The sequence below is a fragment of the Peromyscus maniculatus genome, chromosome 7 (assembly GCF_049852395.1).
Source record: "Peromyscus maniculatus bairdii isolate BWxNUB_F1_BW_parent chromosome 7, HU_Pman_BW_mat_3.1, whole genome shotgun sequence".
Taxonomy (NCBI): Eukaryota; Metazoa; Chordata; class Mammalia; order Rodentia; family Cricetidae; genus Peromyscus; species Peromyscus maniculatus.
The window spans coordinates 39,609,895-39,629,074 of NC_134858.1; the positions used below are offsets into that span (position 1 = coordinate 39,609,895).

At 45.7% G+C, this 19,180-nt stretch overlaps 1 protein-coding gene across 3 annotated transcripts in view; it reads right to left on the bottom strand.

Moving 5' to 3' along the window:
• Positions 1-19,180, bottom strand: part of Grik4 (glutamate ionotropic receptor kainate type subunit 4) — a 433,513-nt gene that overhangs the window by 288,272 nt on the left and 126,061 nt on the right. For all 3 annotated transcript variants that reach the window (XR_013052718.1, XM_076576064.1, XM_076576063.1), the window contains 2 exons: positions 19,026-19,130; positions 6,742-6,873 (listed from right to left, as the gene is read on the bottom strand). Coding sequence is in view for 2 of the 3 variants with exons in the window: in XM_076576064.1 (XP_076432179.1) it covers positions 6,742-6,823 (82 nt within the window). In the remaining variant the exon portion in view is untranslated. The remainder of the gene's footprint in view (positions 1-6,741; positions 6,874-19,025; positions 19,131-19,180) is intronic.

Here is a 19,180-nt window from a genome sequence, read left to right on the forward strand (position 1 = left end):
GGCCAGCACAGGAGTGCTATCTGCAGACTACAGGACTGGGCATGCCAGTACATGCAAAATTAAACCTGGATTAGCCTTGGTTCTCTCTCCATAATTCTCATTATCATTGAGGTGGGCTAAACGGGTGCCTTCAGCTCTGTCCATCAGGAGCTAACCAGCCACCAAGTGGGAGGAAACACACACCCACAAGAGGGGCTGCTGGGTAGCCTGTTAGCTTGTCTACAGCATCCCGACGCCCTGTGCTCCCCAACAGCTCCCGTAAGCCCTGCAGGGAACGTGTGCCTGCTTATCCAGACTAATAAGAGCTAAGTGCGATCACGGTCTTGCCTGCAGCTGAGCCGCGAGGCTGTGAGTAGGATGTTCAGGTTCTGCTAATATAGACGAGTGCATCCCACCCACTCAGACTCACACACAAGCACTGGGCTGAGCTCTAGCAGCCGCTTCCCCCACCCACCACACTGGACACGCCCAGAGAGGCTGGTCTACATCACAAAACACAAAGATCTGCTGACTATCGCGTCTTCCCAAGCAATTGGAGCCAAACAGGGTCATGGCTTTAATTAGGCAGATGGCTGTCTCAATTTACGCTCTTGTTAATGGTTATTAATGAAACAGAAGTGTCTTCCCATGTGAGTATGAGACCAAAGGCTAACTAAACTGTCACACCCTAGGTGGCTAGGGGTCCTGGGGTAACAGGTCCAATCCTCACTTTGATGCTGAAATCCCCGTCAGGCCTCTGTGGTCACCTCGTATGCCCATTCCATCTGCCAGATAGATGTTTTCTCAAAATGTGGAAACAATAATCTCTCTTCATAGTTTCCATAACTCCAACCCCCCTTTCCCACAAATACAATGTGCAAACGACTCACTCTACCTCCCAGGACTCCCGTAAGCCATTCCATGGAGCTAGAGACAGGGTTTTGAAATTCTGATGACGTTCTTCCAGTACCATGCCACTCCCTGCTCAACCCAGTGGTGACCATCAAATCCACCTCAGCAGGCAGGCCTGGACCTTGCTCACATCCAACTGAGGAGTGTATCACCACCCAGGGACAAAAAAAAAAAAAAAAAAATGAGAACTCCAGGGAAGCCAGGCCATTCTAGCACAAATACACATAGGCAGCCACACACCAAAGTGATATGGAAACCAACTTCATCATCTGGAATTCACAATTACAGAATTCGGGCCCCACTGCCGTGATCACCCCTGATGCCCTTGCAATGTGATCTTTGCCAACACCCAGCCTCTCCAAAGACTCCTCACAAATATGCTGAAATCAAACAGAAACAGAGCAGCCTGGCTTACTAACAGTCACTGCCACGATTTGCCCACTCCTTGGTGAGGTCCAGACATCAGCATCCTGGCCTCTGGAAGCTTCAGCTCTTGGCCACAGGGAATGTGCTGCCAACAGGCTATCCCAGACTGTGACACCCTCAGATCTCCCTCAGTTCACATCCTCTGGCTTTAATCAATTACCTCCATAGGATCCTGGGCAAGTCACAAATCCTGAGAGCCTTGGGCTCTTCCTCACAGCATGTGCCCCCTTCTTCCTGTCTCATAGAAACCCAGGGAACACATCGGAACGTTCTGTCCACTGCAAACCACAGCACTGATGTCACCAAGAATTTCAGAGTTGTGCCATCTTGGTCAATGCCTTCACCCAAATGAACACATAGGCCAAGCTGGCTGCCAACTCCTGCCAGCCTCCCATATCCACCCCAACATGTATTGGTCTAGAGTGGAGTACGGGGAGCCAGTCATCTGAGTGGACAGGCATTTGCAGACACACATGCACAGTTTGGAGGCAAAACACTCATTTTCTGTATTAGCTACTTGCCTTGTTACTGTGGCCACATAAATGACAGGAAGCAGCTTAAGAAACAAAGGGTTTCTTTTGGCTCCCAGTTGAAGAGGATACAGTCCATCGTGGCAGCAAGAGAAGCCGTGGGTCACACTGCATCCACAGTCAGGAAACAAGAATGGACAGGAAGTGGGGCTGGGCTAAAAATCCTCTAGGCCCTTGCTCAATGGTCCTCCCCCATGAGGCCCCACTTCCTCAGATTTTCAGGACCTTCCAAAATACCACCAGCTGTGAGCCAAACATTCAAACACACTCTGGGGACATTCCACATTCAAACTATGACACTTTCTTAATTACTCTTAATTACATGTCTTGCAGGCTACCTGTAAAATGGGATGCCACACTTGAACACTGACTCATTCTGGGAGGAGGAGCACTGGAAAACTGAAATCTACCATAGATATTTCATGCAGCAGGTGGTGAGCAAGCCTTGTCCTGTAGACCAGGCACTGTGCTAGCCCCTGAGAGGAAAAGCATGCATAAAACAGACACAGACTCCCTGGAGATGCCACCAAAGAAGAGACTGTGTCCCAGAAATGTCCTTGCATCCCTTCTCTAGGTGACCCACAAAGGAGAAGGTCATCAATTTCTATTTGTCACTATTGTGAAAGACCAATTCATTGTCTAGCTAGTTGATCCAATTTGGAATAAAGATGAAACTGTGCACACTGATCAAAATTTCATAAACCAAATCATGTGGCAACATTTTGAGGGGAGCCCACTACTCAAAATCCTCCACTGGGAATCCTCTACACGGCTAAGAAATCAATGGTAGATTTGAGTCTCGGTGGGTCCAACAGATTTAATACACAGCCAATGAGATCAGAAACCAGGGGCTTTATTCTTCCCACTTGTCTCCCCCAATTCTCCTATTAGCTTCATCTTTATAGCATTTGAATGCTCTAGGTTGGACATTCTCTGCCAAGGAGTGGAGCTCACTGGAGGAAATCAACTAAGTAAAAAATTGTAGTTGTAAAGCGCTCGGGGGTCCTAGGAAGGCTGAGTGTCAAATAAATCTGAGCCCTCACTGCTTCACTGAGGAGGAAAGCCTTAAAAAAAGAGGTTCAACTGCTGCCTTAACTGAGATGTGTCTGGTGCCACCCATGCTGAGCGAGACTTCCATCAGTACCAGGACCGAACCGCTGAAGTCCCCACTGGTTTCCTCATCTGTCAGCTAGCCTTTGGTAATTCACTGGGGGGTAAACATGCCAATGCAAAGCGAGAGACTGTACAAGCCACAATTATCCACATCTTTCAATATCTTTAAACCAGAAATAACACAATACAGTGGCTGGGGCTGGTTACAGGAGATGCTGTTGTCCCCAAGGAAAGGATTTGCAGAGAGAGCTATTTCAGCCGAAAGTGACAGAGGAGGAAGAGGAAGAAGAGGAGGAGGAGGAAAAGGAGAAGCAAAAGGAGCGGGGGAAAGGTAGAGGAGGAGGAGGAGATAAGGTGGGGGGGCATCATAAGAGGAAGAGGAGCTTTCCAAGCCCTGAAGGTGGGAAGGAGAGTGCTCCCACAGAGTAAGGGCACAGGTGGAGCATGGGTAAATCTCCCCTCACACTTGGACAGTAGTGAGTAGCCCAGTGTACCTACAGCACAGCATGGAGAATAGCCAAGGCAAACTAGTGTTCATCAGTTAACAAGAACTTAGTAAATAACCAATGCAGCCGAGATAAGGACATTGACTAACACAGGGAACACAAAGAGAAAATGTCACATAGTACTAAAGTTGACTATGCTGCCCGGTGTCTAAAGGTCACTAAAAAAGGGAATCAAAGTCAATAGGCTCTCAAGTCCACCACCTATAACCATATGACCTTGGCCACACCACGTCTTCTGCAAACATGAGCAGGCTGGATAATGGGTTCTCATCCTCTGTTGTAGCAAGATCCAGCAGCCATGATCCCTTTAAGTCAGGGAGAGCTGCAGGGACAGGGGTGGTTTGGGAGCATTTATTTACTTGTGGCTCCCCAGTCGTCGCTCAGAGGACCCAGAGGGACAGAAGCAAAATCAAAAACATTTTCGGGAGACAGATGACTGAAGGGGTCTGACACACATGTGAGAGTGTGGGAAATTTATGGGGATAGTCTTACAGCCATAAATAAAACCCCTTTCTCCTACCCGAAACTTCATTCAGGGGGGTAAACGGCAGACACCGTAATAGACAATTTGGCTGTATCTCCCGCCCTGTGCCTCACTTGAATGAAAAACAGCCATCACGAGGCAGGGTAATGGGTTCAGCCGCCTCTTTACAAACATCCATATTGTCACCAGCGACAAGTGGGGCTGAGGATGGAGCTGACTGGACAATTTATTCCCTGTCCCTGACAGCTATCTATTCTGAAGACTCGGGGGATGGGGAGGGCTCTGGGGAAAGACCCAGAGAAGCTCACAGGTGGTAGCAGTGACCCCTGAGAAGGTGAGGAGAACAGTGGTCCCCCCTCCCCTTTCTGCAAACCTGTCAGAGACCTGGGAGCCGCCGCCTCACTGCCCCAGCCCGTCCCTGTGCCAGCTGCCTGGTGTGAAGCATAGATACCCATATCTTCCTGACCTACTTCTCCTCCCAGCCCTGTCCTGCTTCCCCTCCAGGGTCTGTGTAATTAGCACCTCGCCACCCGAACCCATCAGGGACCTTACAAGGCTTCTGACTCCAAGATAACCAAGGAGACAAGAAAACGGATCCTGGTGTTGCTGTTTCTCTCTCTCTCTCTCTCTCTCTCTCTCTCTCTCTCTCTCTCTCTCTCTCTCTCTCTCTCTCTCCTTAGCTGTGTTTCCTGGCTTCCCTAGGAGATCAAACCCACTTTGACCTTGATGGGCGGTGGGATCTGTGGCTAGAGATCAGTGAGAAGAAGACTGACATGAATCAAAACGGGGGGTTCAACAGACTCAGACAAGCAGACAAGACTCATCCAGTGTGGGTGGGGAGCCTGTGGGGACTCCTCAAAGCCCTCTTGCTAACCTAGCAACCAAGACAGGGATCTCTGGCCTCCAGTGTCTGCTTCCTCCCTCCAGAGAACCAATGCCCAGACAAGCAGACAAGACTCATTCAGTGGGGGTGGGGGGGCCGTAATTCTGGCTCACTTCCTTTCTGCTTCCCATTAGTGACAAATGGAAATTGATGGGCTACGGCTTTATCTGCTCATTTGGTGGTGGTGATGGGGACCTCTCAGCAAACGCTAGATAACTGTAGGCATCGTATAAATTAAGCATCTTAAGGATGTGAACCGTTTTGCATCGTCACTAAGCAGAATTAAATTAGGTTGTTTTGTAGTTTCTATAGAAATGAATGAGGAAGGGGGAGGGAAGGTCTTGTTTTTAATGTCTTTTTTTAAAGCAAGCAGAACAAGGAGTTGAGTGCAGGGTGAGGGAAGAATTAGATCACCTGTCCACATTTCAGACTTCTATCAGCAGCCACTGCATTCGCATGGAGAAATATGCCCATGAGATAACATGGAGCCACAGGCTCAACCTCTGACAGGTGACACCTGACCCGACTGTGGTCTGAGATATTGGCCTGCCTCCGGCCATGCCTGGGTCTCTTGACCATCACCAGAGCACCAACTCTTAAGACCAGTCCTTGTTGTGATGGGAAAGGCTCTCCCGCCCAGCATCAAGCCATTTTTATTCTATATCGGCCTCCAGCCTTTCAGTTCCACATTGAAGATCCAGGCCCTGCTGGCCATGGCGGCGCACCCCTTTAATCCTGGCACTCAGGAGGCAGAGCCAGGCAGATCTCTGTGAACTCAAGGCCAGCCTGGTCTATAGAGTGAGTTCTAGGCCAGACAAGGTTATATAGTGAGACATTCCCCCAAAAGAAAAGAAAAGACCCCGTCATGAACAAAGCAGCCACTCTGCTCCACCCACCTCCAGCCTGGGATGAAGGATCCATGGTTATCTGGCTGCTTAACCTACCCTAGAGAATGACCATCTAACCTAAAACTGGAGGTCTGGCTCTCGGGAAGGTCTTCTTCATGCCACAAGAATTTGGATGCCTCATTCTATTCTGACCTATGTCCCACATACACATGTAGACATCCCTAACCTCTGGCCCCCTCCCACCTGCCCTGACTCTAAGGTTCCCTGTGCTGGACCATCTGATGGTTGTGCTGCTTCTTACTGGAGTAGATGGTGTCCTCATTCCTACCACCGCGGCTGTGTCTCCAGATCTCAAGGTCTATATTGCCTTGGCTTCCAGTGGTCTAGGCTTACTTGCCTGTTGCAGAGAAGGAGGCATAGGAGTTTCCCAGGACTTGCCTGCCCAGAGTAGAGGTACCAATGGTGTAAGTGATAACCCTGCTTGTCCACACCTAGAGGGGCATGCCCACAGCAACAAGGACAAAGAAGAGGCTGAAACGGCCCTGTCATCCCTCTCAGAGCCAGGCCATGGCTAATAGATACCAACTCAAGGCCCTTCCAAGCAGGCTGACAAGAATCACCAATCAGACATCAGACTTCATCCAAATTGCCAAAGATGATCTTAACACCCATTTCCAGAGTCTTCTTGGACTAATCAAAAGAAATCTAGTCCTGGATTTGGAAGACCCATGGCCATTTCCACCCTCCTTCATCACTAACAGCTACCCCTTCACATGCAGACTGAATCTGTCATGAATTATACCAAGGAGTAGGCAGCATTTTATTCTAGGCACTGACAGAGCCTGGCAGGAAGAACAGATGGGAGCCACTAGCCTGTTGCCCCCTCACCATATCCACATCTGTGTCCACCTCTGTCTTCACCACCTCCACATCTGTCACAACCACACTTAGGGAAGGTCAGGGAAGCGTCCCAAACAGAGTCTGTGAAGTATAAAGGTATTTCCTCTGTGTACACTTAGGGTAACAATGAGACTGTCACCCAGAGCCAGACTGTACTTACCGATCCTCAGGGAGTGTGGGCTACAGGCGACCATCACGAGCCACGCGGGAAGCAGCACCAAAGGCGCGGAGACGCGGGGCATCTTCTATAACTCCTCATGGAGCCCTCTGCTGGTCTGGGCATGACATAACGCTGTGAGGGAGCGGAGGAAGCGAGTGAGACCTACACAGGCTAGGTAACCACCTGGTCCGTCCCAGGGACAGAGGCTCCAGAGAGCACCCAAAAACCTCAGTGGGGAGAGCTGACAATCCCTCCAGAACTTCCGGCAGTACCCGTGAGAGAGCTGCAGGCAAAGCCCTGGAACAGGGCCTTTGACTCCCCTCCCACACTCACCCCACACTCACCGGGGTTCAAAGAAGGCCCCTGATGAGCACAGGGCAGGCTGCTCTAACAGGTTGCAGGACCCATGATACCTCACTTTCCTTTCAAAACCTCTGGTTAAGAATCAAGGCGTTCAGCGTGTGTTAAGGAACAGAAGCCATGGGTACGCAGAAAAGAAGGCATGAGGAGGGCTATTCTCAAGCACATGGGATGGGTCCAAGTACAGCTCTCCCACCTGCCACCTGTGTGGTCTTCACAAGGCTTCTCTTTGTCTCCGCGCTTCCCTGGTTGCATAAGTGGTGTTAATTCCCTCTTGGTGGAGCTGGTCTGAAGACCAAGATAACACAGGGGAAGAAGCTGCCTTATGTAAGGCTTGCCCTAAATGAAGGACTACATGCACGTCAGTTCCTCCATGGCTGCGTCAGGAGACCTCTCTTCCCAGCAAGGAGATGACAGAGGTACACATCCCCGCCCAACATACACTTTCTGCACCTGCTTCATCTTCCAGATGCTAACTAAGCTCTTCTCACATCCTTCCTCCACCTCCTCACCTACCTGATATCAAAATCAGAGCTGTCATGAGGGCTGCCCCTCCCCAAGGCAGCAGGACCACTAATCCTCCCACGACCTCTCTGTTACTCTAGGAGTCAGTGTCTGTAGCAAGCCAGTTTTGCCTCACAACTGAGATGAAAATGGGGGTCCTGAGCACCTCTATGTTTAATCCTGGATGCTCCAGGAAAGGAGAAAAGTATTAAAATGTTTCCCCCTCCCATCCCATAGATAATCAAGAGAAAGCCAGTCAACAGCCTCTTCACTAACTAATATCATCAATGGCCTATGCACATTTGAAAAGATGATCAGATCCCTTGGCATCAAGGAAGCACATTTTAAGCATCAGCATTTACAAAATGTCAGCAAGAACATAGAGCAACTAGGTCTCTCACACACCGGGAGGGAACATAAATCATGGAAGTGCTTTGGAGAACTGGTCTACCGGAGCTTTACAAAAACACTCATGAAGCAGCAACTCCATTCCTTGATATTTCTCCAATAGAAGTGCAGGTATGCTCACCAAAGACATGTCCTGGAACGTTCACAGTGGCATTCTTTGTATTTGCCCACACTGGAACCTGTCCAAGTGTCCAGCAGCAGAAGGGAAAAATATACTGTATCATCACACAACACAGTGTGATAAAGGCATGGACATGAATAATCAATTACTACAAGCGACAGCACAAGGATTGTCATTAACACAATACTGAGAAAAAGATATCAGACACACAGCATGACTCTAAAGTATAAAAACAAAAGTGGTGTGCAATCAAAAGTTCAGTCGGTGAAAAAATGTCACCAAAATGAAGGGTTAGAAGCAAGCAACACCTTTAAGCTTCTCTGTGGTTTGAAATTGATACTGCCAGAAGACAGCTTCTCAGTGAGGTGAGTAACTGAGGGATACATTAGTGTTCAACACTGGACACACAGAGACTGGGAGAGACCCAGAGCCTATGACTCAAACCAGAGGGCAAGAAAATGCACATTTCATGGGCTGGAGAAATAACTCAGCCAATGAGTTGCTTGCTGTGTAAGCATGAGGCCCTGACTTTGATAACCAGAAACCACACACACACACAAAGACAGAAGCATGCTTGTAATCCTAGTATGAAGAAAGTTGAGACAGGCAGATCCCTGCGACTAGCTGTCCAGACTGTCTAGCCCACTCAGCAAGCCTCAGGAGAGTGACAGATTCTGGCTCAAAATGCAAGGTGGACAACACCTGAGGAATGGTACCTAAGCTTGCCCCCAGACTCCACATACATGTGCACATACATGCATTTTCACACTCATGAACACTCATGCACACACTAGAGGACAGAAAGGGAAACTGAGCCCACAGATCATTGTAACAGAGAGAAATAAAGGGAGAAACACGATGAAGACACAGGCAGGAAGAAAGGCCATCTGGATTTAGCTGTTCTTGGGGGCTGCCAGGTGTGCTGGCTCTTCAGCAATACTCTGCCTGCCTCACCACAGAAGGCTGGTACAGAAAATGGAGAACCATATTGAGAAGGTTGCAGCCATCCAAGCTCCTGCCTGGAGAAGCCGAATGTCTACATTTTCCTTTTCTCTAGCACTCACAGCAGCTATTACCACACTTCCCGGCCAGTGTCTACCTTGCAGCCCAGAGTAGTCCAGCAGAATGCTACTGAAGCAAGTTCATTGAAAAATATTAACAGTAAGATTTGGGTCAGAGACACAAAAATAAATGGAGTTTCTTTTCCCTTAAGAATCCCAGCAGGCAGCCAAAGAGGGTCAGGAAACTAAGTGGGTATACACAATTGCATGTAGACATTGGACCTTGAGAAAACACAGGCTTTGGAAAATGGGAGGTCCACTCTATCCTGTCAATGCAATACACTTGGTTATCCTGACATCCTTGGGGGGGGGGCATCCTTCATGGAGACCCCGGTGGAGCTCAGCACCAACCTGGCCTTGGAAATATTTTGAAATAATGTACTCAGGATAAACTCGGACTGAGGAATTGGCTCCCATGTTACTTTGTACTACCAAGCAGGGAAACAAAACGATTCCCACCAGCTTGGTCCCAAACCACTCCCATAGAGTAACCCCGGAAAAGGAAGGGCAACTAACCGCAGCCTCTGCCACATACATGTGCACACAGCTGGCGAAGACACAGGAAGAGGAGCAACAGGCTGAGGCAGTGAGTTCCCAGCCATCCTTGCCCACATCAACGCCCCAGCGGAGACAATACTTACTTCAATATTTATTGAGACTCATTTTTTTCTGACTTGTTCATAAACATACATTCCTCTTCCTTTTCCTCTTTTTCTCTGTAATTTCAGTTATTTGGAACAGGAATTAATTGCTCTTTCTCTCCCTATTCTTCTGTGGTCAACTCCATTCACTCTCCTTTTAGCCAGTTTTCTCTTTTCAGTTTTTGAATGCTCTGACTTTTTCACCCCCACTTTCCTTCATCTTTTCCCCTAGTTATACCTTTCCTAACATATGTTAAATTTGTTCTGTTTGTATTATTTCTACCACCACCACGCCTGTTGCTGTTGTCAAGGCTGAGGGCTGTGGGTGTTGAGCTTTGTATTTTTTCTACCTGGTTCGCTGCTACTTGGTGCTATTTGTCTTCCCCTCCCTTCACGGGCTGGGAGTCGAGCATAGCAGTAGATGCTCTGCTGCCGAGCTGCACATGCATCCCTGCTGAAGAGTCTGGGCACCTTGCTCTATACCCAACCCAACCCTGCTATAACTTCAGTGAATACTTCAATACCACAAAGAGGGGGTATAAAAATGTCCACCTGCAGACCAGGATCCAAGTAGGCACAGATGCAGTACATAAAAATAACAGAGATAAACAACAACAACAAAGTGTGGGTAATGAAGGACTACAGTGTGTGTCATCCCATATCCCTTCAGGCTGGACATTAGTGACAAGGTCAGAGGAGTGATGACAGAGGACATACCTCACATACTCTGCCATCTACAATACATCTGCCTAATATACTAGAAGTGCCCCACTCTTGTGAGACCTACAGAGAAAGCACCATCTGTAGGCCTTGACAGCATATGTACCATGTGAAAAGAGACTAACCCTTAAAAAAAAGTAACAGGGAAACTATAGTACAAAACCCATTTTATAATAATCTGCTACCAAAGGATACATCATCAAGAGATCATTTTCCTTAAAGAGATTCTCATATAAAAGTATAATAGTTAGCCAGGCATGGTGGTGCATGCCTTTAATCCCAGTACTCAGGAGGCAGAGGCAGGCAGATCTCTGTGAGTTGGAGGCCAGCCTGGTCTACAAAGCGAGTTCCAGGATAGCTATGGTTGTTACACAGAGGAACTCTGTCTCTAAAAAAAAAAAAAAAAAGTATAAGCTATCCATCCCAACATATACTCAAGTCTCAACACAGAAATAAAAGATATATGAAAATAAGACAGCAAAACTCCCCCAAAGCTCATAATTTTGTAGCAACTGACTCCAAAGATAATGAATAAGACAAAATACTAGAATGAAGAATTTTATAAAACGACTTTTTAAATACCAATGAGTTCTAAGAAAATACATAAAAAATAATTGGACCAATTAAGGAAAGCAGTAAACAATATAAATCAGAAGTTCAAAAGACAAAGATTTTTTTAAAGGAATTAAACAGAAATCATGGATATGAAAATCCCATTAAGTTAAATTAAAAAACCCAATGGAAAGCCAAACCAAAAGACTATACCAATTAAAAGTGAGATTTTTCAGGGTCTGGAGACAAGATTGAAAAATTAGAATACTCAGAAAATAACAATTTTTAAAATGTAAGAAATTATGAACAGAACATTCAAAACTCTTGGGACATAATTAAAAGACCAAATTTATATAATTTTGATGTAAAAGTTGGTACTGAGGTATAGACTAAGGGTATAAAATCTATCCAGTGAAATGATATAAAAAAAAATTCCCAAATCTTAGGAAAGATGCAGATCTACAGGAACAGGAAGCATTCAGAAGCCAAAACAGACAGGACCAGAAGAGAAGTTCCACATATTACAATTAAAAAGTCAAGATTATGGGCTGGAGAGATGGCCCAGAGGTTAAAAGCACTGACGGCTCTTCAGTGGTCCTGAGTTCAATTCCCAGCAACCACATGGTGGCTTACAACCATCTGTAATGAGATCTGGCGCCCTCTTCTGTATACTAAATAAATAAATCTTTTAAAAAAAGTCAAGATTACAGAAGGAACAAAAGAATATTTAAAGTTGTTAGACAGAAATGCTAACTCATTCTAAAGGTAAACCTATTAGAATAACTCAGATTTCTCAACAGAAACTCTAAAGTCAGGAACAAATGAAATTATGTATTTCAACTATGGAAAAAAACCCTGTCAGTCTAGACTACAAAGCCATCACATTTAAACTTCATAATTAAAAAAATATATAAAGACTCTCTAAAAGAAACAAAATCTAAAGGAATCCATAACACAAAACCAGCACTTCAGAGGGTATTCCAAGAGGATACTAGAAGAAGACAAACACAATCCCAAAAGCACAGGAAAGAATAATCTCCATAACAGTAAATAAGCAAAAGAGAATTAGAAAAGAATCATACATTAGGAAAAAACAATAAAGTGATAGGAATGAAACTGTTACTGTTCAATTAGAATTCCAATGGAAATGATCTTAGCTCTCCCATTAAATGGCATGGACTGGCTAATTAGGTAAGAAGTAAAGACCCAACTGCCCGCTGCCTACAAGAAACACACCTCACTGGCAAAGACATACACAGACTGAAAGGAAAAGGGTGACAAATGATATTCCAGGCAAATGGAATCCAGAAGCAAACAGAAGAAGTGATGTTTATACACAACAAAAGATACTTCTAAAACTCAAAGAGACCAAAACAAAAACAAACAACAAACACTACATATTGGTAAAGAGAACAAATATGTCAAGAGGATGTAACTATAAATATATGTGCACTAGGCATCGGCACCTCCTGCTTTATAAAACAAACACAGGTGGACAGGAAAAGATCCAATATATTAATAGTGAATAACTTCAGTACCCCCATGTTCATCAATAGCTATGTCATGCAACTCCCCCCAAAACCAATGAGGAAACTCCAGAGTTAAGTTATATTATAGACCAAAGAGATGTAACAGATACCTACAGAACATTACATGCCAAACTGCAGATTATGTATTCATTTCAGCAGCTCATACAGCTCTCCCCAACAGAGATAATATTTTAGGTTGTAAAACAAGTCTTGACAAATACCAAAAAAGAAAGAATAGCTTGTAACTTTTTTCTCATAATAATGGAATAAAACTGAACCAACAGCAAGAGAAACTAAAGAAACTCTATAAACATATGGAAGTTGAGAAATTTACAAAAGAAAGAGAAAGAAATCCAAAGTTAATAAACTCTAAGACAACAAAGAATGAGTAACAAAATATAACACTAAAATATGGAGGGTTGATTAGGAATTAATTTAAAAATTTATACCCCAATATACTGAGAAATCTAGAAAAATCTATATAATTTTCAGACACAAAAGAACTACCAAAATTGAATCAAAAGGATATAAAAATCCTAAGTGCAATAATAACAAGGAATAAGATTGAAACATTAATAAAAAGGTATCCAGACAAAGAAAAACATAGTACCAGGCAATTCACTGTTAAAGTCTGTAAGATACATAAAACAATGGAATAGAAGATCCAGAAATAAACACAAGCAACTATAGTCATTGGCAAAGTTGACAAAGGCCAGTGCTGGAGAAAAGACAGTCTCCTTAACACAGAAACCTCAGAAATCTTCAGAGCCACTAGAAACTAGATCTCTCACCCTGAACCAAAATCAACCTGAAATTAATTAAAGACCTTAATAGAAGACACGAGACTCTCAAAGAACTAAAGAACAGAGAGAAAACACTTCAAAATGTAAGAATAGGAGGCTTTCTGAATAGAATTTCAATGGCTCAAGAAATTATAGTAAGAATTGACAAACAGGACTGTATCAAACTAAAAAGATTCCACATAGAAAAAATAAAACAATCTAGAGTAAAGGTGCAGCCTACATAATAGGAGAAAGTCTTTGCCACCTATTCACCCAACAGAAAATTAATATACAAAGGACTCTAAAAAAAATGAATGCTCAAAGGACACACCATCCAGTCAATAAATGGGCAATTGAACTGAGGAGACACTTCTTAAAAGGTATAAATGGCCAATAAATACATGGCGAAAGGTTCAACGTTTTTAGCCATTAAATGTAAATCAAAACTACACTGAGATTCCATCTCACACCACTCAGAATAGTTATCATCAAGTAAGAAAAAAAAAGCAATAAATAATGGCAAAGATGCAGGGGAAAGGGAAATCCTTATGTGTTGTTGGCATAAATGTAAATTAACAAGTACAGACAGTGTGGGAATCAGTATGGAGGACCTTAAAAAACAAAATCTACTGTATCATCCAGCAATGTGACTTCTGGGTGTACACCTGAAGGAAATGAAGTTAGCATACACTGGAGAAAGTGCATACCTGAGGTCATTGCTGTACTATTGACAATAGCCAATGGGATGGCGATTCTTTGTTGTCAACTGACTACATCTGGAATGAACTACAATCCAGAAATGGAGGGCACACCTGTTGAGAGATTTTCTGCTTGGTTTGAAGTGGGTGAACTCACTTCTAGTTTGGGCCTTTAATCTGGACCTTAAGGCTATAAGTCACATGCCTTTAATTTGGATCTTGAGGTGGGAAGATATACCTTTAATATAGGCCATACCTTCTGCTGGAAGTCTTTATAAGGACAAGAAGGAAGTTTTTGCTCTTTGCCTGCTTGCCTGTCCTTGCCTTGCTAGCACATCCATTCCTGCATTGGCACTGGATTCTACCTCTTCAGGATCCCAGCACAGACAGAAGACCAGCTGAGATATCCAGCCTGGTGGGCATGAGCAACTACTAAATTCTTGGATTTTCTGTTCACAGCTAGCCAATATTGGACTAACTAGACTGCAGTCTGTAAGTCACTCCAATAAATCCCATATATAGAGAGATATATAATATATATATATATATAATCATATATATATATATATATATATATATATATATATATATATATAGAGAGAGAGAGAGAGAGAGAGAGAGAGAGAGAGAGAGAGACTAGAGAACCTTGACTAATGAAGCCAAGTTAGATAATTGGCTTAGTTGTCTCCCAGAAGATGAATGAATAAAGGAAATGTGGCATGCATACATACATACAACCAAATATTAGTCATCAATAAAGAAAAAGATCATGTCATCTGAAAGAGAATGGATAGAGCTGAAGAGCATGATGTTAATGGAAATAAGGCAGACTGAGAAACACAAGTGTCGTGTTTTCTGCCACATGTGTGGTCTAGAAGTAAAAGACGATGCGGAAGTTGAGGAGGGAACTATGTGGGAAGAGAAATGGAATCGGGAAGGAGAGAGAGATGAGGAAAAGATAACAGAGGAGGAGGGGGAGGGGAAACTGTGGTGGTAAGTAAAATAAAAAAATTGCTAATTCAATAAAATAAAATTTTTAAAAAAGAAAGGATAACAGGAAGGGACTATGTCCAAGTAGGTTATGTACAGATATGAAAACCATTATTTTATAAAAATTAATAACCCCTTAGAACTCTGCTCGGGTAGACACTGGCCCAGGGACTTCTGCAGAGCAGAAAAGCTGTTTCTTACTCTGGATGCTAGTACCATGGGTCAGGGCCCTTGTGCACTTTTCCTTAGGCATGTTAAGCTTTAGGAGTTTTCTGTGTTTCACAATACTCTACATTTGAACATGCACTCACTCTTCCCATCATACCTTGCAGCTTCCCCTGCACATGTTCCTGAGGGGTAGGGGTGTGTGTGTGTGTGTGTTCCTCTACACATCCCCAGAATTATGTCCTCCCCTGTGAGCCAGCATGGCAGCCTGTGGTGACTCAGAGGTAGCACTTTCCTCTCTGGCTGATGCTGTCTGTCGTTAAGTCTCCAGCTGGGATCACTGTGAGCCTCTTAAGAGCAATGACTGTCCCCAGCTTGCTGTGGTGTCCCCAGAGCCTCCTTACAAATAGCGGATGCATGGTGCCTATTTGTTCAATGAGCATCAGGCCTCAAACAGTCCCCTGCTGCAGGGAGGCGGAGGACGATATGGGAAGGAACAGAGGAGCAAAGGAAACTCTAATGATAACAAACCAGGCCCAGAATCTGTCCTATCCTTCTTGATGTGGTTGGTGTTTTCCTCCCTGCTGTGACAAAATACTTACTAGAAGCAACTTAAAAGGAGGATTTGTTTGGGCTTGTAGTTGGAGAGGGGAAGGCAAGGCAGAGTTCACAGTGGCGGGAGTGTGTGGTGGGGACTCCCCATATCCCAACTGCGAGGCAGCAGAGAACTCAGGGTAAAAGCAGGGCCAGGCTGGAACCCATGAACTGCACTCCCCAGTGACCCACTTCCTCCAGCTAAGCTTCACCTCCTGAAGGTTCTAAACCTCCCTGGACAGCACTACCACCCAGGGACCAAATGCCCAAACACCCAAGCCAGTGGGAAACATTTGGTATGCAGGTCACAGCACTGGATGCTGGTGCAGAGACAGATTAAAGCCAACCTGGTCTCGAGAGAAGCCTGGCACTCGTTTGGTTTTTAACTACTTTCTTTTTATTTATTCTTTGTGTCTCTCACATTAGGCCTCCCAATCCCACCCATCTCCTCCCCCTAGTTTAAGAGAAAAAGGGAATAAATGGAGGAGAAAGGGGAAAATCTCATCATGGAAGCTGCACCGTACGTAACACAGTGAGTCACACAGTAAACCCCTTTATCCATACGTCATTACATGCGGGCGTTCATCACAAAGAATCATTGGTCTGGTTCAAGGCCCCTGGTCTCTGCTATATCATCAATGCTGGGCCCTCACTGGGACTCTTCCTGGACATTCTGTTGCTGTCCTGTGTCATGGAGACCCTGCAGCCCTGGGTCTGCAGGACAGACCCCTCCTCTTACCGCCCCCGCCCTCATGTTCCAGGAGATCACAGATGGGGTGGATGTTGGGGCCGGCCAACACATAATCCTGGTTCTGGGCCTGGGTAGTTGCAGGGTTGGTCAGATCACCGGCTCTCCCTTGTCTTCACCACCAGGGTGAGCTCTCCAGCATTGCCCTGGTTAGTTCACCCCTTGCAGCGATGAGGAGGGGGCGGGGCCAGTTCTCCTGCTTTCATGTCCTCAGAGTCAGTTCTCCCACACCTACACCTTCAGGGCCAGCTCTACTGTGTTGCCCAGTGAGGTGTAGGGGCCACTCTCCTGAGTGCCACAGCTGATGAGGGGCAGGGACAGCTCTCTTGTTCTTACGACCTCAGGGTCAGCTCCTCCACCTTCCTCAGGCATTGATGAGTAATGGGGACAGCTCTCCCATGCTCACAACATCAGGACTGGCTCACCCACACCTCCACCAACAGGGTCGGCTCTCTGGTGCTGCCCAGGAGAGGTGCAGAGTACCCTTCCCCAAGTGCTGCAGTGTTAAGGGGGAGGGTCAGCTCCCTCACCCACCACAGGTGGCAGGGTCAAGGGGCAGAAGGGCATCTTTCTCTCACCCTCACCATGACATGGCAGATGAGGGGGGTGTGGCCAGCTATCCCATTCTCGAAGCCTTAGGGGTGGCTCACCAGCACCTCTGTAAACAGGGTCAGCTCTGCCTAGGTGAGGAGCAGGGCCCGCTTTCCTGGGCTGGCACACTCACTTATTATGATAGCGCTGATCTTTTTGGTGACTGACTCTCTCCACGCTAAAGTGCAAACACAGCTAAGGCAGGGTGGTGTCTGTGCACCTAGGACTCAAAATGGGGATGGATGCTCAGCCTGCTTTCAGGAGCCTCATTTAGTCTTAGCAGGAGAGGAGGCTCCTGATTTCTTGGGGGGGGGGGCAATGCTAGAAACACTAGGCTATCGGCTTCCCCAGCCCTAAATTATTCAAATATTTTAATCTAGATACTAGCTTTTAAAGACTAGGTCCATCTGCATGCCAACACCTTAATCTTTTATGGTTTTTACAGAGGAATTGGAAGTTCCAGCTTGCTGATCTCCCAAGCCAACAGTTAAAATGGAGAAGGAGGTGGAGGCAGAGGCCTGCCAGCCTTGGCTGTGTGTGACCTTGAGCATGCACTTCAGTATTCCGTATTCTTGGGTGTCGCCTCCCCGTCTGTAACAGAGCTTGTTTGGCAAATGGACTCTCTCAAGACCTGGGGTGGGGTGGGGGGGTACTGCAAACCACTGAGCCTCCCACTCATGCCACAGATGGTCCTTTCCATTTTTTGTACAGCCTTGGAAATGATCTCTCACCACTGGGTCTAGGGTTAAGGGCTCTTAGGACCTTAGAAATCATTGTTCTGAAAGTAGTCTCTAGTTTCAGCCAGGCTTTGGAGCCAGGCACAACAAAAGTCACACCTGCATGAACCGAGTGCAATTCTGTCATCAAATAAAATGTACAGGGTTAATCTGACACCTACTTAGCCATCTACATGATAATTACCATGCCAGGTGCTGATTAGGCATAAACGGGAGGCATTGATGTAAATGGCTGTATTTAGTATTGCTTTGATACAGTATAACTGGATTTTTACAGTTCCTAGCTTTTTGACAGTTCATTTATCCACTCGACAATATTTATGGAGGCTGTTACATATGCCAAGCATTGTTCTAGAACTTGGGATACAGTCACACTTGGAAGGCCAGGGGATCAGAAGCAGACCTTTGCAGTGGCATTGAGAGCACTCTTCTGAACACCCTGGTTGGCCGTGTCAGTCATAAGGATAGTGGGAGGGCCACATGCAAAGGAGGTTGGAGCTGGCCCTGACCTTCAGAAATGGACACTGTTGAACCCAGAGCCATCAGACCCTGAGGTGGTATTGTGTTCCCCAAAATATTGTCCACTCTAATAAATTTATCTGGGGTCAGAGAACAGAGGAGCCACAATATTAAACATAGAGGTTAGGCAGTGGTAGCCCATGCCTTTAATCCTAGCATTCCAGAGGCAGAGACCCGCCTGGATCTCTGTGAGTTCAAGGCCACACTGGAAATAGGCAGGCATGGTGACATACGCCTTTAATCCCAGGAAGTGATGGCAGGAAGGAGAAAGGTATTTAAGGCGTGAGGATGAGGAACTAGAGCCTGGTTAAGCTTTTAGGCTTTTGAGCAGCAGTTCAGCTCAGATCCATTTGGATGAGGACTCAGAAGCTTCCAGTCTGAGGAAACAGGATCAACTGAGGAACTGGCAAGGTGAGGAAGCTGTGGCTTGTTCTGTTTCTCTGATCATCCAGTGTTCACCCCAATACGTGGCTCCAGGTTTGATTTTATTAATAAGAACTTTAAGATTCGTGCTACTAGACCTATGGTTTCATCCACTGAAAACCCAGGAAAAGCAGTGCCTACCTCTGGGACGACGAAAACCAGAAAAGCAGGGAACGACTCGGACTTTTCCACCTGTGTCCCCAGTGCCTGGCACAGGCTGGCACATAGTAGGTACTCACACAGTATCTGTTGAAATAATGAAAGAACACAGAGATTGAGTTCAGAAATGAGGTAAG